This window comes from Punctularia strigosozonata (assembly GCF_000264995.1).
Source record: "Punctularia strigosozonata HHB-11173 SS5 unplaced genomic scaffold PUNSTscaffold_5, whole genome shotgun sequence".
NCBI classification, from domain to species: Eukaryota; Fungi; Basidiomycota; class Agaricomycetes; order Corticiales; family Punctulariaceae; genus Punctularia; species Punctularia strigosozonata.
In genome coordinates, this window is record NW_006767437.1 from 68516 (window position 1) to 93542 (window position 25027).

The 25027-nt window shown below is 56.1% G+C and overlaps 9 protein-coding genes across 9 annotated transcripts; 4 read left to right on the forward strand and 5 right to left on the reverse strand.

Moving 5' to 3' along the window:
- Nucleotides 1–630: 630 nt before the first annotated feature.
- PUNSTDRAFT_101204 (general substrate transporter) lies at nt 631–3428 on the reverse strand. Its single transcript, XM_007382615.1, has 4 exons — nt 2052–3428; nt 1830–2001; nt 1244–1779; nt 631–1187 (listed from the first exon to the last, which is right to left on the reverse strand). Exons 1-4 carry the CDS (start codon nt 2507–2509, stop codon nt 725–727), a joined length of 1629 nt encoding a protein of 542 aa, XP_007382677.1. The 5' UTR covers nt 2510–3428; the 3' UTR covers nt 631–724.
- Nucleotides 3429–3971: 543 nt separating this feature from the next.
- On the forward strand, nt 3972–7746 carry PUNSTDRAFT_133202 (uncharacterized protein; the record flags this gene model as incomplete). Its single annotated transcript, XM_007382616.1, has 5 exons — nt 3972–4038; nt 4095–6763; nt 6820–7374; nt 7430–7506; nt 7563–7746. 5 exons carry the CDS (start codon nt 3972–3974, stop codon nt 7744–7746), a joined length of 3552 nt encoding a protein of 1183 aa, XP_007382678.1.
- Nucleotides 7747–8171: 425 nt separating this feature from the next.
- On the forward strand, nt 8172–10286 carry PUNSTDRAFT_85754 (uncharacterized protein). The gene is made up of 6 exons (XM_007382617.1): nt 8172–8307; nt 8367–8514; nt 8571–8708; nt 8758–9058; nt 9115–9502; nt 9553–10286. Exons 1-6 carry the CDS (start codon nt 8286–8288, stop codon nt 10041–10043), a joined length of 1488 nt encoding a protein of 495 aa, XP_007382679.1. The 5' UTR covers nt 8172–8285; the 3' UTR covers nt 10044–10286.
- A 168-nt stretch (nt 10287–10454) lies between these two features.
- Nucleotides 10455–13404, reverse strand: PUNSTDRAFT_133204 (uncharacterized protein; the record flags this gene model as incomplete). The annotated part of the gene is made up of 11 exons (XM_007382618.1): nt 10455–10688; nt 10741–11308; nt 11360–11944; nt 11994–12179; nt 12226–12331; nt 12387–12455; nt 12513–12620; nt 12672–13053; nt 13110–13141; nt 13193–13248; nt 13307–13404. 11 exons carry the CDS (start codon nt 13402–13404, stop codon nt 10455–10457), a joined length of 2424 nt encoding a protein of 807 aa, XP_007382680.1.
- A 315-nt stretch (nt 13405–13719) lies between these two features.
- On the reverse strand, nt 13720–14530 carry PUNSTDRAFT_119917 (uncharacterized protein). The gene has a single exon (XM_007382619.1). It carries the CDS (start codon nt 14246–14248, stop codon nt 13856–13858), a length of 393 nt encoding a protein of 130 aa, XP_007382681.1. The 5' UTR covers nt 14249–14530; the 3' UTR covers nt 13720–13855.
- Nucleotides 14531–15313: 783 nt separating this feature from the next.
- On the forward strand, nt 15314–15919 carry PUNSTDRAFT_43815 (uncharacterized protein; the record flags this gene model as incomplete). The annotated part of the gene is made up of 1 exon (XM_007382620.1): nt 15314–15919. The coding sequence occupies one exon, from the start codon at nt 15314–15316 to the stop codon at nt 15917–15919; it is 606 nt and encodes a 201-aa protein (XP_007382682.1).
- Nucleotides 15920–16343: 424 nt separating this feature from the next.
- Nucleotides 16344–17482, forward strand: PUNSTDRAFT_133205 (uncharacterized protein; the record flags this gene model as incomplete). The annotated part of the gene is made up of 3 exons (XM_007382621.1): nt 16344–16531; nt 16586–16645; nt 16702–17482. 3 exons carry the CDS (start codon nt 16344–16346, stop codon nt 17480–17482), a joined length of 1029 nt encoding a protein of 342 aa, XP_007382683.1.
- Nucleotides 17483–18805: 1323 nt separating this feature from the next.
- PUNSTDRAFT_142986 (uncharacterized protein) lies at nt 18806–20151 on the reverse strand (the record flags this gene model as incomplete). Its single annotated transcript, XM_007382622.1, has 3 exons — nt 18806–19492; nt 19555–19889; nt 19947–20151. 3 exons carry the CDS (start codon nt 20149–20151, stop codon nt 19004–19006), a joined length of 1029 nt encoding a protein of 342 aa, XP_007382684.1. The 3' UTR covers nt 18806–19003.
- A 2203-nt stretch (nt 20152–22354) lies between these two features.
- PUNSTDRAFT_66097 (uncharacterized protein) lies at nt 22355–22618 on the reverse strand (the record flags this gene model as incomplete). The annotated part of the gene is made up of 1 exon (XM_007382623.1): nt 22355–22618. A coding segment is annotated over one exon (264 nt), but the record flags the coding sequence as incomplete, so codon positions are not given.
- Nucleotides 22619–25027: the final 2409 nt, after the last annotated feature.

Below are 25027 nucleotides of genomic sequence, written 5' to 3' on the forward strand. Positions count from 1 at the left end.
CCCTAGGTGAGCCCGCTCATGCATAGGTTAGTCTACTCTCCAGAAGGTGCCTGTCCTTGGGCCAATGCCATCGCACTGCACAAGACATTGTACGAGGGCGCGATTTGAACGCGCCTACGAATGTATTGGAATTTGCCATGATCTCCTGCGCATTCTCACCACAAAAGGTGAGGGTTGCCGTTCTCCTATACTGCCGCGACCCTGCCGTAGTCGAGGCAGCGATTGGTTTTATGAGAGAAGCCATAGAGCTCTGATCCGAGGAGCACTGGGTGCGAAGCGCCGCTGCACATGCTCAACCAATGCCTGTAATGGTGCTATGATCTGCAGGGTTCCGAGAGCGATCTAACGGAGGCCCTCGATCTCGCGAAACCGCGCTCTCCTTCGGTTTCTATGGAACGGAAGCCTTAGCGACCTGGAGAAGGAGATCGCGGCGCTACGCCGGGAAGTTCATCCGCTATGCCGTGGACACGATATAGCGAACTTCCGGAGCCTTGCGAACAGCTAGCGAGCGCGGTTCTTCGATCTATGAGGTGGGGTCAATTAATGCTGCTGTGCAGGAGCTTCGTCGGTGTCGTCCCCCTCATAAATGGGCTCGGTGATACCTGAGCTTATGACCATACGCATCGTAACCGAAGGTTTGAGTGGAATTTGAGATGATTACATTATTCTATCCATTACTAATGATACATCGCCTGTACTTTTCGCCCTATTCGTGGTTTCGAGTCTATACGGCGTGAGTGCGAAGGTGCGCATCCGAGCCTGCGGGCGAGTGCTCGGTGAGTATTTTGTGCTCGTGATGTGCCACATCGACACCGGACTTGTGGCCGGACGCCTCAGCAGCGGTGAATTCCTGCCGCGTGTTGAAGCCTGGCGGTGCCCAGCGGTGGGACGTCCAGGGCTTGCAGTTGGGGTCGTTGTACATCATGTCGACGGCCTCGAGCGTGAGCTCGCTGCTCTCATAGGAGAAGAGGGAGACGGCGAGGGCGGCGGCAAGGTTGCATCCGGCAAAGACGAAGCCATAGGCGTAGCCGATGGAGCCAGAGATGTAAGGGGTGAAGAAGGAGATGAGGAAGTTCCAGAACCAATTGGAGCCCGTCGCGAGTGCAGATTGCTTGGCGCGAGTACGAGGGCCGAAGGACTCGCCAATGACTACCCACGTTCCAGGGGCCCAGGTGGTAGCGAAGCCGCTGAAATGATCGCATAAACACGGGGATATCGAGGAAGAGCGAGGAACCTGGCTTACAGAATGAACATGCACGCGCTGGCGACCATAACGCTACCGATTTGTTGGTCGCTGGTGGGGTCTCTTGCGGTGCCGACGGCGGCGAAGACGAAAAGCCAGGCCGACTGCCAGAGGCCGCCGATAATAAGAGGCCAACGACGACCGAAATGGCCGAGAACGTAAAGCCCGCCGAACGTGCAGACGAAGTTGACGGCGCCGAGGACGATCTGGGTGACGAACGAGTCGGAGATGCCGACGGATTGGAAGATGGTGGCGCCGAAGTAGAAGAAGTAGTTGGCACCGGTGAGTTGCTGGAACGACTGCAGAGCCATGCCGAGGATGGTCCTGTAGAGCGTCTTCTGCCCGGGCTTGAAGCAGTCGAGCCAGCCAGCGGTCATTCCCTTCTCGGCTTCAGCCTGAGCGATGACGGCATCCATTTCGCGGGCAATGGTCTCGTCCTGATCCGCATTTGCAGCAGGAATGGCACGTACGCGCGCTAGCGCGACGCGGGCGTCATCCATACGACCTTTGCCGGTGAGCCAACGTGGGCTTTCAGGCTGAGAAGACCGTCAGCGAGGGCATGTTGGATTGTACGGAGGTTGCTCACCATGAAGATCATGCCGGAGATGAGGGTAAGCGGCCAAATCAAACCGAGGCCGACAATGGTGCGCCAAGAGCCTGAGGAGTCGATCGAACGAGCTCCAATGCTGACACAATTGGCAAGCAAGATGCCGAAGGTGACGAAGAGCTGATACATGGCGGTGACGGTGCCTCGAATTCTGAAAGATCGTCAGCCTCGCGTGGCCGCAGCGAACGATGCGATACTCACTGTGGTAATGACATTTCGCCCTGGTACATCGGAACGACGACGCTGAGAGTGCCGACGCCAAAACCACCAACCATACGACCCATCGCGTATTGTACCCATGCGTGCGAAGCAGATAGCTGGATGATGAGGCCGACCATATATACGAGACAGGCGAGCATCATCGTTCTTCTCCGTCCGAGAAAATCCGAGACGTAGGCAGCGCCAAAGGAGCCGAAAAATGTGCCAACCGAGAAGAAACCGACGATTGCGCCGGATCTGACCTTGGAAAAGGCGCAGGTCGAGACATCGGTCGGATCTGTGCAGATGGCGAAGCGTTGCTTGAAGTCGTCGAGGAGGAGAATGTCGGAGATCTGTCCGGTATCGTAACCGAAGACGAGACCGCCGACCGAAGCGAGAAGGCCGACCATGGTCGCGACGACGCCCACGGGCGCGCCCTGTACGTAGAATAGCGTCGGCATCGAGTGGATTTTGGGTGTTGTGAGTATGTTTTCAGTCGAGGGTCACCGCCCGGTTGTAAGGGGGTGCCAGTCAAGGTGTGAGATGACCATCGAAAGGCGCACACACCCTCATTTTTGAGCATTGGCCCCGCCTGATGGATGAGGTTGGTCTGCTTTGCCGGCCGAGGACGAAATATTCGCGCGCCCAACGCGAGATAAGTGTAGCCGGGGGTCGGGTCGTCTGCGGCCAACGAGGAGGGTCTGTCCGTCAGGGCTGGTGATCGGGCCGGCGATCGCGAGCCGACGGGGGACTCGGTGCGTCGAAAGAGGTCGAAAGTGGACACCGAATACTTCCAGGCGACGCTGGAAGCAAGGCAATGCTGATCAAGCCGCATGCGCTCCCTCACTCGCGCCTGGCTCACTGTTCCGACAGAGCCCGTGAGAAGCGAGGAACCCCGACGATGGTGGGGAACAGGAATCCAGAGCGGTGCCCGAACGTGCTTTGGTCGCTTGTCAGCAAAGAAGACGTTTGGGGTGGGTCGATGGGCCCCGCCGGGTGAAATCTGCCGGGAGGATGGGGACGACCCCAGTCCTCGGTCCACGTCGCCTTCCACGGGCAGCGCGGGCGATGAGCATTGTGTCGGACGTCAGCGCGCCCTCGACCAGGGCATTGCTAACGGGTTCGGAGATGGGGCGCGCGCAGCCGGTGGGCGCATCGGACCTCGTTTTCTCTCACATCCGCAACGGAAGGGACATAACAGGCGGCGCCGTGTGTTGACTGGGATTATAGGGAGTGTCCACGGGCCCCGAAGAGGAAGGTGGGCGATTAACGGCGACGCGATGGGGAACGGACTATTCTTGCTGTCCTCGCTCGCAGGAGAGGCGACCCATCCAAGCGACATTCTGAGAAGCGCACGCGACGAAGAAGAGGCAGACGCCCGAACCCAGTGCACGCACTCGCGTTTATATGTGTATTCACCGCCGTCCCCGCGGTCAGTTGGCCAGGGCCGGGCGGACCGCGCAGCCGATCCCATCAGCCCGTTCTCACGCTCCCGCGTGAAGCACTGCCACCCCGACGCGCTGCCGCCAAGGTGGCGGGCGGTGACGGTGGCGGCGTGGCCCGTCGTCTCAGGCTGGACGACGGTCACGACCGCACCGGAGACGCTCGCCTCGTGGCCAACGCCAAAAAGCCTTCTTCACGCTCACAGCGGACGTGCGCCTGACCCGGAATGCAACGACATGGCGGTGCTCTCTGGTTTCCCGCGCTGTGGCTTCTGCGTGCAAAATGTTCGGACTCCCGACTTGATCAATGCTTGCCCTAAGCTATCATCCCGCTCATTGGTGCGGGTCCGGTCGCGTCTGCTGAAGTGCAGCGAACTGTCGGACTGAATTTAGACGTTGGTTATCCTGCTGGTGTGGTCATTGCGTCGACGACCTTCCTCTGCGCGCGGATGTAACCGGCATGGCAGTCAGTCCTGACGCGATGGCGTCCGTACATGGCCATAGGGATAACATCGCTGAAACTGTGCCAAACTGTGAATGTGATGATGGTGAGCATGCGAAACCTGCGCTTTCCCGAGCAGCGCTAAGCCATGATCATCTCCAGTCCGCCATGCACGGTCATGGCCACCCTGGGACACTGCCCTTCGCCTGTACGACGAATTCGTTATGCAAACGGCGCTGGAACCCCTGAGCAGATCCATCGAAATTTGCGAAGCACTTCTTTTAGACAGGTCTATTCTCGTCAGTGCACCCTGTCCGGACGATCGCCTCCCACACTCCGACGCATCCAACGCCAGGCTTCCTCCGTCGAGCCTCAAACGGCACCATGTTCTCATCCAGCTCTCGCTTGCAATTCGCAGGAGATACCAATTCACGGGTGTTAAGAATGACCTAGAGCAGGCCATGCGCTACGGGAGAGATTCTCTTGACCTATCCCAAGCCGAGGGCATATTTTGTCCTACCGTTTGGACGATCTATGCCGAATTACTCCGGCTAAACGCAGACGACTGCGGCTTGTCGGACGACAGAGATGCCGCCGAGCGCATGTCCCGAACCACGCTTCAACGTTGCCCTGCTGGCCACCCCTTGCGCCCTCCTGCCTTCCGAACTCTTGCCATAATCCTTGTCCGTCGTTATGCAATGACGAGACAATCCGTCTTTATCGAAGAATCCACTAGGTGCCTGGAAGAGGCCCTGGGGCAGATCCCTGCAACGTCACTCAACCTGGCCGACTACCTCGGCATGCTTGGTTTCGCCTTGTCCTTCCACTGGGAGGGGTGTAGGGACATTGGTATGCTCGAGGATGCCATCCGGCTGGGTAAAAGGGCGATAGCTCTCTTGCCGCCTCGTCACTTCGAGCGTGGATTCATCGAGCAGAGGCTCAGCGCGCAGATGTTGGATCGTTTCCATTGCACGGGTGACCCTGAAGATTTGGAAGAAGCGCATAGCATCGCAAAGGCCGCCCTAGAACACGCAGTCCCTGGCCGCCGTGTCTATCGTCTGACATCTCTCATCAACGTCCTGATGGCCAGCTTTTCGCATGCTCTCGGCACCGACCAGGATTTGGACGAGTTGATAAGGACCAACGAGGAAGCTATCCGTATATGCCCACCCAAACATGACATGCACCCCGGCGTTCTCAACAACATGGCTACTGCTTGCAAAATTCGGTTCGAGCGTCACGGATTACCTGCGGATTTGGAGAAGTCAATTGAGCTTCACCGCGAACTGCTCGAACTATTGCCAACGAGCCACCCCAGACGTTGCATTTCGCAGCATAACCTCGCGAACACGCTATGTCTGCACTTCCAAGAGACGGGCATCATCGAGAGTCTCAACGAGGCCATCTCATTGTATCGCCAAATCTCCCAAGCCCGCTCGCCAAAGCATCACCCGCTTGACCCGGCAGATCTGGCTAACGCGCTTTGTCTGCGATACCAGACGTTGCATCACGCCGAAGATCTTGAGGAAGCTGTCAAACTTGGCGAGGACTCCGTGGCCTATGTCACCGCCAACATTCGCGAGAAGGTCGAGGTTGCATGCACGTTAGCGGACGCTCTCCTTCGGCGGGGAAAGCACAACCAGAGCTTGTGTGACGTCGAGCACGCACTTCGAATCCTCGAAGAAACTGAAGCTGCGGATCCCTTGTATGCGAGCAAAAACCCCTCGTTCATGCACATTCTAGCATTGACCTACGACGCCCTGTATCACCATACTCGACAACGCGACGATGCCGGGAAGGCAGTCAGAATCATGCAGCAGTCGCTTTCACTGCTACCTGTCGGTCGGCGCGATCGCTCCCGCTACCTCTTGGACATCGCTGAGCTGCATCTCGCCGAGAACAACCCAGATTGCAATCCTGCGCTCGCCTTGGACTATATTTATCAAGGGATCACGGAAGACCATCAAGACGTGAGGCCCCGGCTATTGCAAGCAGTCAGGCTTCTCCAACTTATCGAAATCCATCACCTCCCCGTATTTCTTACGGACGTATCGTTACGGGCACAGCTCGTGGGTGTGTATGCTACTGTGGTTGGCATGCTACCTCGGGTTGCCTTCCTTGGCGTCGACCTCCCTTCTCGCTTGCAAGCCCTCGGAATAGGACGGAACATCGCCATCACAGGTGCCGCTCACGCCTTGGCGATATCCCGGCCAGAAACGGCGCTGGAGATTCTCGAACAGGGACGTGCTATATACTGGACTCAGGTCCTTCGCTTGCGCTCTCCTTTCGACTCCGTCCCGGTACACCTTCGCCAGCGCCTGCTGACCCTTGCGCGGCAACTCGAGCACAGCGACGACCCATCCGTTGATAGCGTCTCGGATCGACGCGTCATAGAGAGGCAGAGCTCTCGCCGGAGGCAACAGAGCGACGAGTTTAACTTATTGCTCAAGCAAATCCGGGCCATGCCTGGCCTCGGACTAGAGCGGTTCATGATGCACGACGAATTTTCCTCGCTCGCGCTGGCAGCGGAGAAGGGACCTGTTGTCGTTTTGGTTTCCAGCGCATCCGGGTGTTATGCCGTCGTCATGAAGTCGCCCCAGAGTTCCCCGATTACTCTTCACCTATCTGGCGTTGCGGACGAGTGGCTTCAGGACGCTAGCGACGAGATATCGGACGCCGTCATGGCGAAAAGTCTTTCCTCTGCTCGCTTGAAGCTCGTCAAGGTCCCGAAAACCTCGGGCTCGCGGGTTGAATCGAGCAGAATATACGGCATTCTGACTGTCCTATGGGAGCGCGTTGTGAGCCCGGTATTCCGAGCCTTGAATTTGAAGGTGAGAGCGTTGTCATACGCAGTTGCGCTCCGTGGTTGATCCGCATTCCGCCCTAGCCAGCCGTCGGTCGAGATCGGCCTCGCCTGTGGTGGTGTCCTACGGGACATTTTACGCATCTGCCTGTTCATGCTGCCACTACCGATCGCGAGTCGTCCATGGACTACGTTGTGTCTTCCTACACGCCGACGCTAGGAGCGCTCATCAATGCTCGGCGATCCTACGAGGCCGTCGCGAGGTCTACAACCAAAATGTTGCTTGCCGCCGTACCACGTCCATTCACCTATGACTGGATCGACTTGCCGCATACGATAAATGAAATCAGGAGGGTCGCGAGTTCGCTGCCTTTTCGGACGCGCATCACGATCCCTCAAGAAGATGATGCAATGTTCGGGGAGGAGAACGGCATGACGGCGCAGATGCTCTTGGACAAACTTCCAGAAGCGACACTACTTCACCTTGCCTGCCACGGTCGTCAAGATGCTGAATGCCCGCTCAATAGCGGCTTCGTCATGCGAGATAAGCTGCTCACTATCGAGGAACTCGTGCCCATTCCGCTGCCACGAGCGTTCCTCGCATTCCTGAGCGCGTGTGAAACGGCGAAAGGCGACAAGGTAACATAGTCCAAGGCTGATTGTCGTCAACATTTGCTTATTGAGGTCACGGTAGAATCAACCAGATCAAACGATTCATCTGGCTGCTGCCATGCTCTTCGCAGGATTCAAAAGCGTCATCGCGACGTTATGGTGCGTGCCTCTTCTCAGCTCATGACAGCCAACGCTGACCGGACCCTCATCTCCAGGTCCATGGAGGACGTGGACGGGCCAATGGTAGCGGAGTCGGTGTACAAGGAAATATTCGACGGGGACTCCGAGTACATTCACCCGGATACGGTACCGTATGCGCTTGACACCGCGGTTCAACGACTTCGACAGGAACATCCAGACCCGAACCGGTGGGCGCCTTACATCCACCTGGGTATGTGATCGATATATATATAAATGTGTAATGGGCCAGCTATGACTATTATATATGATAATCTATCGATACTGTTTGGCACGCGATACGTTGGTTCAACTATCCTGTTACTTCAGGTAACCTATAGCTATGGCCTCAGGTGCCTGATAGTGGCGGTGTCGGTACGTTGTGAGTGGCGATTCAAATGCCCAGAAGCTGCGGCCCACCGCGAGCCTCATCTCCGTAAACTGGCCTTGTACACTGTTCCAGCCACAGGAGGAATCTTGTTGCCTTCTCATCTGTTGTTGTTGCTAGCACAGCGTTTGTATAGACTGCGGTATCACGGCGGTTTCGCAGCATTCATGCAGTGCCACCGCATGTGCGCAGCTGTGCTGGGCGAGGGCTTATAACCTCCCGGACACAGAGACGGCGCTTAGCATCCAGTATGAGTCTTGACCAAAACCTCTTCACGCTCAACGTCGTCCCAAATGAACAAGATCCCAACGTGTTGGATCTCGTCGATCCGTCGGGCACAATACATTATCACAAGGAGAGAGCGCAGGATGTGATGTACAAGATGAACCTATACGGTGAGCAAGTGTGAGCACTCGATCCGACTAGCAATCGACTCACGAAAATGCATGATCAGAACCCCTTTCAGGTTCTTTACTTGCGTCGGCAACAGCGCCTAGCGCGACAAGCAAGCACAAGACGATCGAGCTCTTCAATCCCACCCTTGCTGTCGAATTGAAATATACCGGGAGCATTTCATTCCGATGGGCCTTTCAATGGGAAGGGCGAGTAATACAACGTTATGCTGGATGATTCAATGATTACACCACAATTCGCATAGACATGAATTCGAGTGGAAGCGCGAAGAGTGCTACATGATCCGCAAGCCTGATCCACCGGTTCTGATCGCCGTCACCAAAGAGCCTGCTGGTCGTATCAAAACGACATCGGTTCAAATTCTGGACTATAATATCAATAGGTACGTCCGCCTGTACCAGCTGCATATATGCGATGCTGAGGCCATATAGATTCGATATCGATGACAAGAAGGGTCTTGAAATCGTCCTCTTGAGCGCACTACTCACTTTCAGCGATACGAGTGACGCGTATCACACTGCAAAGCCCGAAGGCTCTCCGAATCCCCCTCCTTCCGCCATCAGGCAGTCATCCGGACCCAGACCCACGCCTCCACCGAAGCCCCCGCCAAAAACCGGGCCCGAGCGTATTGCAGAGCTGCAATCTGATAAAGGCGCCATGGTGAACGAAGTGACGGTTGAAGAGGAAGGTAGTGTGCACGACTATGCAAGCCATTGTTACACTCTCCTCCAGGTATGCCTTCCATGCTCCTGGCCGCCTTTGGGAGCTCATAACATGACGTGATGTAGGATGAGGCGATGCTGTTCATCTCTATTCAGTCATCTGCTGCCGAGCACGTATCTAAGGTGCTTCAGGTCGTAGAGGAGACAAAACGTCTCAGACACAAGGCTGGAGAAGAGGCAGAACTGCACCAATATGTTGTGTACGACGCGGCACCGGCAGCCAAGGGTCCGCGCAGGATAAATCTGGACGACGACAAGGGCAAGGGCAAGGAGAAGTACGAACCTCCGAGCCGTTTGACGGTGCATTTGAGCAAAATACCTATGCCGGAGTTGCAGCCCAAGCCGACGCTTGCCGAAAAAGAACGCGATAAAGCAAAACACAAGGGCAAGGAACGCCAAACTGAGAAGGAACGTGAAAAGGAGGCTAAAAAAGACGCGAAGGAGCAACGTAAAGGTATGTCTTTATTCCGATGTATTATCGAACACCACATAACGTACATCCAGCGGAGGCAAAGTTATCCAAGCGGCCCTCACCGTCGCCCACTCCAGGGCACTCGCGCATAGGGTCGCATCAAGCGAATTCACATCAGCCTATGCCGTCCCCCGCTCAGTTGAACAACCCCGGGATATACGTTGCTCCACCCGCGACAGGACATTCTCATTCGCCTAACGCCCATTCGAGTCATGCGCACTCAAACAAATCTAGTCTCCATGCTGCTCCACCACCTCCGCACCGCCCCAACTCGCCGTATGCTGACCCTTACTCCCGTCCAACGCAACCTTCACCAGCACCACCTCCGCAGTCGTTCTACGGGGGTGGATTCGTGCCGCCAACAGGACCTCCGCCCGGCGCTGGCGCTCTGAATTCAACACCTGCACCTTCCTCCGGTGCATCGGCGCAAACTGTCTATGATAGGCATCCTTCGGCAAGTGCGCTCGTGTCAGGCTGGCTAGATAAAACGAAGAGCATACTTCAAAGTCATAGGAGCAGCTGAACGACTTTTTTTTGACTTTTTTTTTTTGGAATCCGTGTTTATTGTCCGTTGCGGTCGAACCGTATGTTAGACATTAAACTACTGCTGCCTGTATCCCTATGCCTCTCTAGCCCGACTGTCCTGTCCGATCCGTACCACTGCTTCGGCGGGTGAGACGTGTCTCCCCGCGTGGCCGGGACGCCTTTAGTTAGGCGGTGTGATGCTGGGTGGTATGGGTCCCCTCCCCTCCCTTCGTGTCTTCGTCGGTCCCTCTGCTGTCCCGAACGACAGGTTGATACACATACTGTATAGTACGCAGTTGTAAATTACGTTCTGGCGATTTCGCACCAAGGTGTATGTTGGCTCGGCGACGAGTCTCTGGATCAAGTCTGGTATTCATGCGCAGGTCGAGTGACAAAGAGGGTGTCTACATCAAATACCGAAATCGTCCAATTGTGCCAAAACGCCCTGGAGACGCCGCTGGCGGCTCATGAGTTCCTCCCGCCTATTCACAATGCTGGGTTCCTCGGCTAGATATCTAGCGAAGCGAGCGGAAGTGTCAGTGCTGCCGAAATCTAGCTTGCGAATAATGTGATGTTGCATTGCACTGGCAACACCTTGCACGAAGAGGCCGTCGATGAGCATAGTAATGATGTCGATGAAGCGCTCAAAAGGAGGTTCAGTGTTACTATACGATAGATCCACACGCCCGACATACCTTATGGGATACGTCGAAATAGCCACGGACCTCCGCCATCGTTCTGAGTTCGGTTTCGTACGGATCAGGTACGCTGATAGCGGTATCAGACAGTGGCTTCGGAGCATCAGCTCCGGGGGCTTTCTCGAGGGGTTGCTGCGACACAGTGATATTTGAACTGTGTTTGTTGATAGGTATGATGGGCTTCGGGGCAAAGTCTGACTTTGATGGGGTGCCCGGCGTGGATGCCGCCGATCTGCCTTGAGATTGTGGAGAATCAAACTTGAAGGCGGATAGACCTCCAACAGGAGTCGTTTCGTCATTGTGAACAGGTTTAGGACCACCAAATGTGAACGATGCTTCGGTGCTCCCGGTTTGGGCCTTCTTAGACGGCGAATGAAACCCATACAAAGACTCGAGCCCGGGCTTCCCGGAACGGACGCCTTGGTATATAGACAGCCAGTGATCTGAATTAGACTTTAGGTCTACCGTGTTGAGTGTATACGGAACCATTTCGGAGGATACGATAGCCAGGAGGGAAGCGAGACAAGTATCGGCACACTGATTTGCCAGCTCATTGGCGTGCGACCTGGAACGACGTCAGATCGAGCAATCAGACAACAGAAAGAGGCGGCCGCACCTCATCTGGCTGGCGAGGCGCAAGTACCGACCGAAATGTGACTTGATGAATTCGTCAAGCGTGCTGCGCATGTTGGCACGAACCGCGTCAAAGCACGAGTGCACATGCCTCTTCCAAGCGGTTTGGTACGCCTGAATCAACTTCACCTTCGCTTCGTACGGTATATTTCCAGGAAGTTCACGGGTGACAGACATGGCGAGGGAGCGATGAACATCGTCGAGATATACGTCCTTCATCTCGGCGATCAAGTCTTCCGCCGGATTAGCTGGCTGCTTGCCGGAGCCCGATGACGGCTTTCCAAATTCGAACGAGGGTATGCCCATATTGCCGGCCACATAAGGTTGGAATCGAGGGGCTGTGTTCAGAATAGACTGCCTGAAGGCGTGATAAGCGTCGCGGTTCTGGTGTATCAACGTGACCGTATCAGGGGCCCCCTTCACTATGCGCTTTATGTCCGTACAAAAGCCAACGACGAGATCCATGAGCTGGGCGGTAGGTGCTATTTCCGTCGCTGGAGGTAGCTGTTCGAGCTGAGACTGACACAGTTCAAGACATCGTAGGCTTTCCGCTTGAAGACTCGGTAGCCTGAAGAGCTCGATGAGAAGCAGGAATGGTGCAGTCGTCAGGTGCTTACGTGTCATTCATGAGCTGAATCAGAAGACCGCTCAATGCCGCCACAAGGTTGGGTATCCCGAAGCGTTCCTTGAGAATGCATGTCGACCATGGAGAAGTTTCCGCAAAAAACTTGGCCTCGGCATCCCGCATCTCAGAGAACGCGATCTTCCTAGACCGTTCGTCATCATCTGGCTGACGTGTCATGCTAGGAAACATCGTAAGCCGTCGTCCAAGCTCCAGAAGCCACTCACTAGTAGCCAAGACGAAGCGGATGTGAGCGTCCCTCCACGACGTCAAGATACGATTCCCTCATCTTGGTGGCTCCCTTGCCAAGCACGTCCGGTTTTGTGAGGACACCTTGAGAACAAATCAACAAAGAGGCCAAGACAACACCGAGAGTTTTTTCTTTTACCGATGGTCCGACGACCCTCAGGATCGACCGTGCGAGCCAGACGAAGCGCCTTCTGATTTTCGAGGTCATCTGCACAATACGCAGTTCAGGAACTGCAATAAAATCGAGAACAACCCTAGGATGTACCAGTCATCGGGAGAGCCACTAGTATCAGGCAGTTCTCTTTCTTGATGTGCGACATCACTAGATCTTCCACAAGGCTAACCACCTCGTGATCCTCGTTCTGGATTAATCCTAATGTTGTTTCATCAGTATCGGGTGACCCAGGTTGGACATCTGGATTACCAGGCAAGTCCACAAAGGAAAGATCGGTCACTTCAGGCCCGGAGATATTGAGGCATATGGAATTGCGAGAGAATTTGCGCTGCTTCGGGTAGCCCTTAAACAGGCCCTTATTCAGGACTTCCGGCGTCGCGCTGAGGATCTCGTCGGTTGGTATGGTCGGATTCAGCAGTACGGACTGCGCCCGACGTAGCATCTGTTCGAGGTCATCTGGGTCTGTGATCAAGGTGCCGAACGGTATCTCGGTAATGTCGTTCAGCCTTGCTCCCTGTTCGTTGAATTCGCGACGCAGGCTGATCCGGCAAGACCACGGCTCAGCGGAGGACTTCAGACGAATCACACAGGGAGTGCGCGTGCAGGTGCCGGCGTCACGAGGAACTTTGATCTGCAGGGAGTTGTGAGCAACCAGACATCCGTCGCCGCTCATAGCACGGGGCTCACGGCTGAGATGGATTCGACAATGCTAGATTTTCCTACACTAGATGTATGAAACCTGTACTCAGGACGGCAAACAAGGGCCTAACCTGCGCTCTGGTTGCCAATCACTGCTATACTGGGCAGGTCGAGCTCAGCTTGTGCGCTACATCCCCGGTGGCAGGTCAACATATGCAACGAGTTAAGACCATTGTACTGCCCACCCCATGGACGACAGATCATTAACGAGTGTCATAAGCTTCTTCTGCTCCTCGCCAAAAGGCGTGTTCGAGAGCCGGCTTTCGCTACCGTCTGAGGGCATGGCAAAGACTCAAGGTGTGCCTCTATACGACGGAAGGGATGTGGAGGGAAGAAGCAAGAACAACACCGGAGCTCTTTCTGTCATTTTCCCTTTGTCACGCGTAAATATGTTTTCGCGTCGGCCTCGCGTGAGGGAACGTGCCATATCACGTGACCGCGTTTCGCGCCGCCAGGTCGCTCGAGGACTCAGTCAGACGCAAGTGCCATCAATACCGCACGCACGCATAGCTGCCTGGCGATCTCCCACCTCCGCACTCGGATGATCTCGTCAAATGCAGTTGTCGAGTAGCTGTGGATAGCATAAGAAAGTTAGCTACGTTCGTCTAGTACTTCGTGTTGAATCCCACACTCGGTGAGTGAATGCCAGAGATAGTTTCGTCGCCTCCGGCTTAGCATGCAGTGGATCACGGCAGTCCGTGTCGAGCTGAAAAGGTCGAGAGACCCAGCGTTCATCACGCCACTTTCTGATCTACTGGCGTATCGACATCACTAACGAGACGCCGCGCGCCGCACGCGCCCCCTTTCACGCGCCCCCTTTCCTGCATCGCGGGGACCACCATCAGGACTGCAACACGGCTGGAAGGGGAGGTTGAGCGGCTGCATCGCGAAATGTCGTGACCGCCGAGCCGCCGGAGACAGGATTGAGAGTTGCGTGAAAGCGCCACTCGGGACCGCGGGTGAAGGCGTATTTCTCCCCGAACCCCGGACAGATCGCGATTTGGGGCAAGACCCATGGCAATCGAATGCCCATTCACGGTGATGGCAATCCAGAACGATGCTCCGAGCTTCAGGGGGAGAGACAGGGCCTGGACAGTGTTCCTACATGAGCAGATCAATATGTTCATGTCCGTGCCACGAAACGCGAACGCGATGGCATGTCCCAACTCAGTGCCTCTTGATGGATCCGGACGGAAGGTGCCGACCTGTACCCGCTTCACGCTTCATGTCCGAATATTACCATCGATTGATGATGCAGACTCCGGGTCCGTGGATAGCGTCCAATACGAAATCCGGGGGGGAAAGCAGGAGGCGGAGTTCACCTGGGCTGGGGCAGAGGTACCCCAGTCTGAAAGCCAAGACGCAACGAGGTGCTGACATCGCGTTGACCATGAGCATGCGAGATCGAGCATAGATGGTCTGTATGCGTCGATAAGCATCGTCGATGGCGAACCCACGGCTGCATCGCACCACGTCCGCCGCAGCCGTATCCATCGATTACGTACCCAGTTTCAACCGCCGCCGTCGACGAGAAGAAAATTGGGAGTATGTACTTGGCACCGAGCCGCCAACATGGAGCAAAACGTTGCCAACTGGCTAGACCTGCCGCTCGTCGCAGGGTGATTGGGGGGGGGGGAAGGGGGGTTCTAGTATGTGCATAAGCCATCGCGAATGGGTATGTAATCGTGTGGCAGGTATATGTCCAAAGTGAGTTTGGCGCAGCGACGTGATTGCGGTCGAAGTTGATGCGGTGGCGCTGCAAAGGACTCCGTGTGCTTTTCCGAGCTGGCTCCGGCGTGAAGGTGGAAAACCGGTCATAGAGGGTACATACACGCGAGAGACGAAGGGAGACAGAGACCTGTCGCTGGTTGTTGTTGCGTTTGAAACAGAGGCGGAGAATATTCCTGCGCGCAACCGATAAGATTTTGTGACCCGAATTTCGAGCGCGCAGTGGGATGTGGCGCGACAGCACGAGTCTGACTGCGCCCGCGAAGGAGACACGGGACCCAGAAGGATCCCCGACCGATTCCGTCGCCCGGACGAAGCGCATCGCGACGCCAGGATCTGCGCTGCCAACTGGCGAAGGCCAATAACGCCGAGTAGAGACTATGCTTGTTGTGGCCAGACGCTTTCTATGGCGCGATCGTGCACATAGTCAGGAGACGCGGCCCTCCCGCCACAGGGATACCGCTATGGACGCGAGAATGTGCAGAGAAATGGCCGTTCCGATGAACCTGGGCGAACCGCACGCCATTGGTTTCCATGGTGAAACAACCGCAGGCGCTAGTAGAGCAGTAGGGGACAAGGTCTCGCGCGGGAGGCATGCAGCTGCGCGGACCACGACGCAATATGCTGTGAACAATAACGAGCGTCTGCGGCCATTCGAGGGGCAAAACCCCGGGGACGGGCACGTCCTGTCGCGATGCCCAGTGGGAACCCATCAACGCGTGCAGCGCGCCCAGCGAGCGTCGACGTGCGCCACAACCGCCTCGTGCAGGAAGCGAGCGAAGATGTGTAATAGGATGGCGGTCGTGCGAGTCCGGGTTTGCGCAGGGAGAGTCACCACCCGTCGGGACGTGTTGGGTGGAGTCGGTCCGAAGCCCGGCGCCAATTTGCTTGCGAGAGACACGGAGGTGCGGGCAACGTCATCCGGTGAAGATCCGACCATGGCGACGGGTGTATTGGGGAGGAATGCGGCGCGCAGGACATGGTCCATCGCGGTTTTGCGCGTATGGCGACGGCGCGACCGCAACGCAGCCCGCCGGGACGAGCTGTCTCTGGAACGGCAAGACAATTGATGAGTGGCGGGCGGGGGAAGCCGAGCGTCGCCGGGCGGAAGCTAGCCGAATATAATGAAAAGGAAGCACGCCGTCGTTTTGATGGGGCGCCCGGCTGGCCAGCCTGTCGGCCCTGCGCGACTGCCAGCGAGCAGCGTCTGAGGAGGGTGTTGGCCCCGTTGCTCCCGTGTTCGCTGAGCCATGCTGGCGACGGGCGCGCGTCTGATGCGCGTGTTGTGTGAGGGCGACGTGGCGTGTTTGGGCGTGGCGAAGGCGATACGGCGGGGAACGCGTCCGGGACGGGTTTGGTCACCGGCCGAATCGGGCGCTATGCACCTCTGCGGGTCCCGGCTTCCGATCGCCAGTGCACAGGACACAAGGCACACATAAAGACAACAACCGACGCGGGCGTCCATTCCCCAACCCTCCCTTGTTGTTTTCCGCCATGGCCCTGCCCCAGTATTCCACTTTCTTCAATCTCGGCCTGTCCGCCACCAGCGCCGGCCGCGACGACCACTTTGCCCCCCGGCCCAACGCGGACAAGTACCTTTCGTTTTTGTCGCTCGACCTCGCCGAGCCCGCGACCGCGTTCGTGCCCTCGCGCGTCTCGCGCCGCGACTCGCAGGTCCTCCCGTGCGCAACCTTTTATGCCTCTCGCCCACGGCAGCCCACTGATCCCCCCCGCAGACTGCCCCACAAGCGAAGGGCGTCCTACGACTCCGACGTGCTTGGAGCCCGTCCTTCTTCGTGAGTGGACGATACACCCCGTATATGCCTTCGCCCGTTGCTGAAACATCCTCTAGTCATCTTGGTCCCCCGCCTCCATATAGCCCTGGTCCCTCTTCAGAGTCCCGTGCCACGCTCGTACCGTCCCGCTCGCCGTCCCTGCGCGCCGTCCCTAGCCCGAAGCCTGCACCTTCGTCACCTCTGCCGTCATGGCCCTCACCCTCTCAAGTCCCGCCCCTCACCCTCTCCTCCGTTTGGGAAAACTCCTCCTCCGAGTCCGACAGCGACCAAGAGGACGACGTCGTGTATAGCATGCCCGCGACTCAACGCCATTCGTCTCGTCCGTCGCGGAACACGGTTCCGCGGCCGGTATCCGGTATGACCTGGTCGACCGTCGCGTCTCCCCGTCGCCGTCACGCCAGCCGCTCCGAGGCGTTGGCCCTCCTCGAGGGTCGCGGACGCTTGAACAACCTCGTCCGCACCCGATCGAGCAAGCAACGCAGCAATTTCATGAACATGTCCGACGATGAGGCCGACGACGAGCATGACGAAGCCGAAACCGACCCGGCGGCGGACACCAAAGTGCCGGCCCTTTCGAGGATATTCACACCCGAGATCTCGCTCTCCTTCCCTGTCACTCCCGGATACCTCGACAAAGACTCGTCCCCAGCACAGGCACGAACGAAGAAGCCGCGCCATCGCTCGCGGCGCTCCACCCGCGGGCAGAAACTACCCTTGCTTCTGCCAAAAGGACTCAATTTCATGGACCTCAACGCGGACGTCGACGAAGACACCGCGTCGTTCGTGCTGGACCTAGGCGCTTGGCTGAGCGACGACGCTTCCATCGCCGCTCAGTGATCTGATTTCCGCCTCCGTCTCACGTCAGTCCCCACCTTCGGCGCTTCCTGCCTAGATCTGGTTTCGATACCAACAAGAACCCTCATCACCCTTCGTGGGGTACCTCACACCCTGCTCCCACCAAGACCCTCGCTCTGTTCCCCATCTTGCCATCACACGATCACCGACCCACCACAGTTCCACCGACTGGACCTTGTACTCGCTTTCGTCTTCACATTCCCATCATTCCAAACTATCCTTTGTCTCTCACCCACGCAATCAAAGTCAATGTACCAATATTCATCCCACACGCAACCCCTCTCCTCTTCTGTCTGTCGCATATTCCCGTAACCTATCCGTGCACGCGCCGCAGCTGGCCGCCTTCTTGCAACAACTAGTATTACCCCGCTCTCTGTGCAATTATCCACCGTCCCCTCTCCTTACACTGCGATTGCCTCCCATAGCTTAGTGATGTCGCTCCGTACATATATATACTACTTATACGCGTATAACGCCCCTCCCTCCTTATTGCCCATCCTCCATCCAGCCCTTTGATGCCGCTATCTATCGACGCAGCAATACGACCGACCCATTCTTGTCTGCATCACCCGTGAATGCACCCGAGACCCGTATCACGGAAGCATTAGAGAGGAAGCTTGGGGCCGACCGCCACTGTCGTGATCTTCGCACCAAAGCACGCTAGCGCGACTGCCATTTGACGTGCCTCTGCGCGCGCGCTCGCGGTATTTATAGGAAGGATCCTCGTAACCCCCGCGCTTTGCCGTCGTTTCATCTCACCGCCATTACTGAAGCCTTCTTGGCTCGCTGATTCCAAAGGAACAGGTTTAGCTCGCCTGCAACTGATCATCGCACGACGACAAACTGCGATACACTCGAGTTTCCAGCATCAAGGATCATGAATAGGCTGCGATTTCCAGCGTGTACCGGCGCGGGTCCGAGCGCAAACCATGATCATCACTTAGGCCGATGAATCCGAGGTCCCCCCGCTGTGCTTGGATCCCTCTCGTTCCCTCGGACAGCATGCCAGCATGGGTTCGCAGAAATCAGCGACGCGAACAATAGCGTATGAGGGGCTGGTGTTGGCAACGAACTCATGCTGAGAATATAACGACCGCGGAATTAGCATCGGCCTCGACGCTCGTCGCGACCACCAAGTGATTCGACTCTCATGGCGTCTTCTATTGCGAGAGGGTCATACATCTTTCGTCGGGAACCGTTTGCATTGGTTCTGCCGCGTCCGGCGAACGAGATCAGATGTGGAGATGAAGCGTATTTCACGCCAATTGTCTTCGATCGTCAGCGGCGTCTACAGTCCGCATATCAACCATCGTTGGCATTTCCAGAGGGCTAAGGAGAGTGAAAGTAGAGAACGAGTGGATTCGAGAAGAAATAAGGGAGCAGCCTTACAACCGCAATAGTTGTTCTAGGCGAACCATCGAACAGATTGCGCCAGCGCACTAGGGCATAGGTCGTGACCAAACGAGGGGAAGTAAAGGCCGATCGGACAGCGGTATCGAGGCTTCAGGCCGCTGCCTGCAGGACCGGCTGGGCGGGCTGGGCATCCTTGGCACCGGACACTGCTTCGTTTTCGTCTTCGCCAGAGCCGCAAGAACATTCATCCTCGTCAGACTCATAGTCATCCTCGTCCTCGTCGTCCTCGTCTTGGTCACCCTCAGTGTATGATTCCTCTTCAGGTTCCTCCTCGGCCTCGTCGTCGCTGTTGCAGGCGTCCATGCTTATGACCACCCTCCGATCCTGGAGCCTTCGCGCCCCCATCGCCATCTCTTCCCTATCCTGGCGATCGATCAAGCGCTCTGGGTGCGCTACGCCCTCCACCTTGCCCTGTCGCACCCACCGCCTGATCAGCCTATCTTTCCGAACGTCGTCTACGGTTCCCCGCGCGATACCGTTGAAGGTTGTGAACAGCATCTCGAACGCCTCCATTTCGGACATTTCGCCGGTTTCGATTTGTCTGCGCCATTCCAAGACTTGGGCCTTTCGGCCCTCCGCCTGATAGGACAAGAGCCGCGATTAGCACGAAAACAGAGGGTGGACCGCAGGATCGCACTTACCTTGAGCTGCTGCCTTCTCTGGATCTCCAGCTCTTCGTACCAAAATTGGGAAAAGAGAACTGTCCAGTCCAACCTCATCTCGAGGTTGTCCCAGTCGACTTTGAGCCCGGGCACCTCGACATCGTTGACGTGGTGCCTGATGACGATGTCCCACTTGCCCTCCCATCGCGTACGCATGGCGAGATGTTCCAGCATCACGTTCTTCATCATCTCCTTGTGCTCGGGGGCACACTCCGTAGTGAATATGGCAACGTTAGGATCAGAAGGATCAAGCTCCTTGTATACAAAATCTGCGTTGAAGAGTACTTTTCCTGTTGTCTTGGTATAACGCATGCCTGGTGCAGGTGAAGGCGTGAGGTCTCAAGCATATATCAATCGGATCTCGCACTGACCGGCACTGGTGTGAAGACTCGTCTTGGGGAGATGCCTCTCTCGACAAAAACTCTCTGTCAACGCTTTGAAATCGCGAGAGACGCGTCGACAAGAGGTCCAGAGCCACGTAAGATCCTGCACCTGGCTGCTGCTGGCAGCAGCGACGATGAGCGCGTAGATTTCATTGGGGAACGCAGAGGAGAAGGGGCGAGAGGTGGCCGACATCAGGGAGATGGTTCAAGATTGGTCCAGCAGATAGCCCTGGCTGCAAATCCTTTTTACCCCCGCCACGGCAGCGCGTTCTTTTCGTGGGTTTGTCACGTGTATGTGACATCACGCGTATTCGTATTGCCGCGTCGTCTGCGGTCCTCTGCTGTAAAGTGTATAGCTTACGTAAAGCTATGCTACGACGCGACTAGACCGACACAGAACAGAACCGAGTGTATATTGAGCTGAAAGACAACGGTACAGGTAGTTCGTGCGTAGTTTATATGTCTCTGGCCCGGAATAAGGTTCTATGGGCGCCATATGATCCTTCGGCGCCCTCGCAGTATTGTGAGTGACCGCGCCCAATGAGGCGCGGTGTTTCTTGATTTACATCATGCCGCCTTCGGCGGCTTACAAATCTTATCTACGGTAATATTATACTACCGTTACATCCTCCCCCCTCCAGGAAAAGAGGTGGTTAATACATAGTTAGCGAGTCACAGAGTCGATGGACTCACTGCGACGCGAGGGCCTGTCAATGGACACGGCTTCTCGTGCTTCGGTTCTCACGCCACAACGGGCCCGGAATAATCGGCGAGCCACTGGGTCGCGAACGAGTGGAGGGGACCCTCAGCCATTTCGTGCTGTAGGCCGCAGTTCGCCGCGTGCTTCAGGAAATCGTTGATTTCCACGTTCTCTCCGTGCCGATATGGCGTCGGGGCCCACATCTCCGATATAGTGCATCCCAGCGATATGACTGTGCCTCGGTACTCTTCGGCGTGATCCGCGAAGTATCGGCAGATCACGTGATTTGCGATGTTGCGCGTGCGCCGCGATTCCTCCTTCGTGCTAGGGCGGGCTGGCCCAATCTGCTTGAAGATTAACCAGCCTCTCAACTGGGCTTCGTCGGGCACGTTGCCCTCGAATTTGATACCATGAGGGCGGCGATTCGCGTATTCCGCGAGGAGCTGTGCCCAGGCCTCGATGTCCGAGTAGTCCGGGTCGACCGGCTTCTCGGCTTTCTCACGCTTCTCGCGCTTCTCGCGCTTCTTATTGTCCAATAGGACCGCGTTTCGGAACCAGTCAGGATCCTTCCATCCAGAAACGAATTGTTTCTGCGTTTCGGAGGCGTCGGCCCCCAACTCCTTGATCAAATCAAGGTAATGCTTCGCGAGGAACACGGCGAACCAATGTTTCTCGCGGCGCGATTCCTTGATCAGTCGTTCGTAGTACGCGATGTCGGTAGGCGGTACCACGTGGTCTCGCATTATTTTTGCGATTTCCTCGCGGGTTAGGTGTCGGCGAGGATCACCTACATGCGCAAATGGGCGGACCACGACGCGACCGTCCTCTCGTTCTGGACCCTCCCCCCCCCAAGCGGAGGGCGTTCCCATGGGGGCCGGCAGAGCGGCCGGATGCCCATCAGCATCCTGGACCCACTGAGTCCCGGGGCCAGATGGTTGGTAACTCGGGTAACCGAGAGTGGCTTCCAGCGCTTCGACGCGCAGGGTAAGGTTCTCAACCTGTTTCATCAGGTTGGGAATATTGATGGCGGGCGCGGGATAGGGCGCTCCGCGCATCGGCCCAACGACGTATGGCTTCGAGGGGGGCATTCGGTACAGTACGTAGACTACGGAGTATGCGAGTTATGTTGTTCTGGGGCCGGTGCATGGTATCGGATTTTTATACCTGCAGGACCCAGCGTCCAGAATATTTTGCCATTGCGTCCAACGGGGCGCATACTGTACGGCGTGACTATCGCACCTTCAGGTGCAGGGAGTCCTTGAATCGGCGGCCGAGATCTCGGCAGGTCTTCCACGCGGCTCACGCCTTCGATTTCGAAGTACCTATCAATCACCGCGAGGTTCTTCACATTATCCCACAGTTCCCAAGAGCTGTCGCCCAACGTCCATCGTACTAAGAATAAGATTTCGTCACCATGCCATTCATGGGTCAATATTTCTTCAACCTCATACTCAAGATCTTCGGCCTGTCCGAAGTCGTAAAAGTTCACGGGATCGCGCCCGGGAAACAGCGTGTCGTCATTCGGCAGGTACGGCCGAAGTTTGGTGATGTGAAATCTAGGGTGCACGCGGCGCGCTTTGAGATCAGCGGGCAAATCAATCAGATAGACGCTCGCATCATTGTTCGCTTCGATAATCTTGAACGGTCCGATGAATCGAGGCACGAGTTTTTGCGCGCGCTTGATGGGCAAGTTAAGGTTTGCCGTACTGACGTAGACCAGATCGCCTGGCCGATAGGCTGGGTGGTCACGTCTGCGCTTGTTCGCATGGTGTGCCTGGCGCACGCGCGCAGCTATGATAGCGTCATGCGCCTGTTCCAGACAGTGTTTCGCGTGTAGCGCGAATTCCCTTACTCCAGGTACAGTATTTTCCATCCCAAACTCACTGAGCATTTTAGGAATGTAGCCATATGTTAGTTCGAACGCCGAAAATCCTGTAGTTTCGGAACGCGCTGCATTCATCGCGAACTCAGTGAGCGGTAGGGCATCGACCCAATCGGTCTGATCGGGCCGGATCAGAGTTCTCATGATTTGCGCAACTGATCGGTTTGCGCGCTCCGTCGCACCATCCGTTTGGGGATGGAAGGCTGTTGACATCAACAGCTTCGTTCCGAGTATCCGGTGCGTCTCACGCCAGAATTTGGAATTAAACTTCGAATCGCGGTCAGATACTATCGTGTCTGGTAGCCCGTGTAGTCTTACAACATCGCGTACAAACATGTACGCTAATTCAGACGCTTTAGATTTTGTGGTGCACGGTATAAGGTGCACCATATTCGTTAGTCTACATATGACTACCCAGAGGTAATCATATCCGCGGGACCGGGGAAACGGTCCCAAGAAATCCATCGCGATCGAGCCCCATGGGCGCCCAGGCACCGGGAGGCTGTGCAATAATCCTTCAGGTTTCCTATTCAGGTCTTTCGTAGTTTGGCACATGTGGCATGTTGCGCAGAACTTCTCAATATCGCGCGACATCTGCGGCCACCAATAGTATCGTCGTACGTAATCCAGCGTCTTCTGTAGCCCGAAGTGGCCTAAAGTCCGATGGGCGGTATCGATTACGAGTTCTCGTAGGCTCCGAACACCGAGCCGGCCATTCGGTAAGCATACCGCGCGGTTTCGGCTTACGATCATACCGTCCCGCACCGTGAATGCTTTGTGTTCGCTCGGGTGCTCCAGTACCTTTGCGAATAGTGTATCGTTAGCGTAGTTACTTTGTACGGCTTGCTCAAATTCAGCATGCTCGTTCAGTATTTGCGGCGGGAGCAGCGTGGCGGCAGCCGCTTCGTATGCGATCGGATCGTCCGCGGCTGCCACCGGCTGGCTGGCCTCGGCCTCGTCCATTTCGGGAGCCATCATTTCCGCTTCGATCTCGCGGCTTTCGATGGCTTCTGGTAGCCTCATTGCATTGAGGTGAGCAATTTCCTCGTTTCTGAGCGCCGGTAGATCATCCCCTGCGGGATCTAATTGGCGATCCGCGTCAACAAAGTTGTACGGTGCTGGGTTCTCGTCTGGTCGGTCAGCCTTGTGGCACCGGGACAGTGCGTCGGCTACGACATTCGTCTCGCCTTGTATGTAGGTTAGTGTATAATCAAATCGGCTGAGGTATTCAGACCATCGGCGCTGCCGATAAGACATATCCTTCTGGCTCTTGAAGAATTCAAGAGTTTCGTGGTCGGTTACAATATTAATTTTTCTTCCGAGTAGCTTATCCTCCCACTTGAGGAGTGCCTCGAGTATTGCCAGGGTCTCATGTTCATACGTCGCGTAGCCACGTTGCGCGTTAGTGAACTTCTTTGACATGAATCCCGCGGGTCGGCACGTTTTCCATTCCGGGCCTTGCCCGTAATAGGCTCCGACGCCCGTGGTCGAGGCATCGCATACTACCCATATCGGGATCGGGCTCTCGAAGTTCACCGGTTTCAGGATCGGTGCTTTGCAGGCCAATTCCTTGATCATTCTGAAACATTTTTCGTGCATCGGGCGCCAGTGGAATGGTGCGCCATCGCTGCAGATGTTAGATAGCGGTGTCATGTACGTAGCTACATTCGGCATGAATTGCGCTAGGTATTGCACGAGTCCGAGGAACCGCGCTACCTCGCTATAATTTCTCGGAGTCTGCCAATCGCGGATCTGCTCCAATTTGTCTTTCTCGGCATGGATTCCTTGGCCGTCAATCAGATGGCCCAGGCACTCCATTCGTTCCGAATACAGGTCGACCTTCTTTTTCGATAGGTACAGGCGCGCTTTGCGCAATATATTGAATACTATTTCGAGGTGCCTTTCGTGCTCCTCTATGGTATTCGAGAAGATAAATATATCATCTAAGTATACATGAACAAATATTCCTATGTGTTCTCTAAAGAGGTGGGTCATCAACCTCTGGAATGTCGAAGGCGCGTTACAATCGCCTTGTTGCATGACATGGGACACCATCGTGCCCAGAATAGTCGAAAATGCTGTCTTCGGTACATCACCTTTCTCGATTCGGATCTGCTCGTACGCGTCGCTCATGTCGAGCTTCGATCTGTATCGGGCGCGCGCTACATCATTTCTAATTCTGTCTTGATCCGGCATCGGCGTTACGTCGTGCACCGTATTCTCATTTCGTTCCCGCAGATCAAATACGGTACGCAGCTTCCCATCCTTTTTGGGAATGCATAGCATTGGTAATGTGTTGTCGACCGGTTGCCATTCCCACCAGCCGGCTTTAGTGTATTTCTCAATCTTATCTTGTAAGATTTTTTGATAGGCTTCTGGGCATCGTGGCCTATGACCTCGGTATCTCTTACGGGGGTCTATAATATTAATTCTATGGTTCACCTCGCGGTAAGGAGGTCGCTCGAGCGGGATATCGCCAGTGATATC

Excerpts from the sequence above, each read along its gene's own strand:
- PUNSTDRAFT_119917 (XM_007382619.1), bottom strand. The coding sequence starts at position 14,248 with ATGAACATATTGATCTGCTCATGTAGGAACACTGTCCAGGCCCTGTCT.
- PUNSTDRAFT_85754 (XM_007382617.1), top strand. The coding sequence starts at position 8,286 with ATGTACAAGATGAACCTATACG. Across the intron at positions 8,709-8,757 it reads CTGGACTATAATATCAATAG|ATTCGATATCGATGACAAGA; the intron begins GTACGTCCGCCT and ends GAGGCCATATAG. Across the intron at positions 9,059-9,114 it reads ATTGTTACACTCTCCTCCAG|GATGAGGCGATGCTGTTCAT; the intron begins GTATGCCTTCCA and ends GACGTGATGTAG.
- PUNSTDRAFT_101204 (XM_007382615.1), bottom strand. The coding sequence starts at position 2,509 with ATGCCGACGCTATTCTACGTACAGGGCGCGCCCGTGGGCGTCGTCGCG. Across the intron at positions 2,002-2,051 it reads GGCGAAATGTCATTACCACA|AATTCGAGGCACCGTCACCG; the intron begins GTGAGTATCGCA and ends ACGATCTTTCAG. Across the intron at positions 1,188-1,243 it reads AGCGCGTGCATGTTCATTCT|CGGCTTCGCTACCACCTGGG; the intron begins GTAAGCCAGGTT and ends CGATCATTTCAG.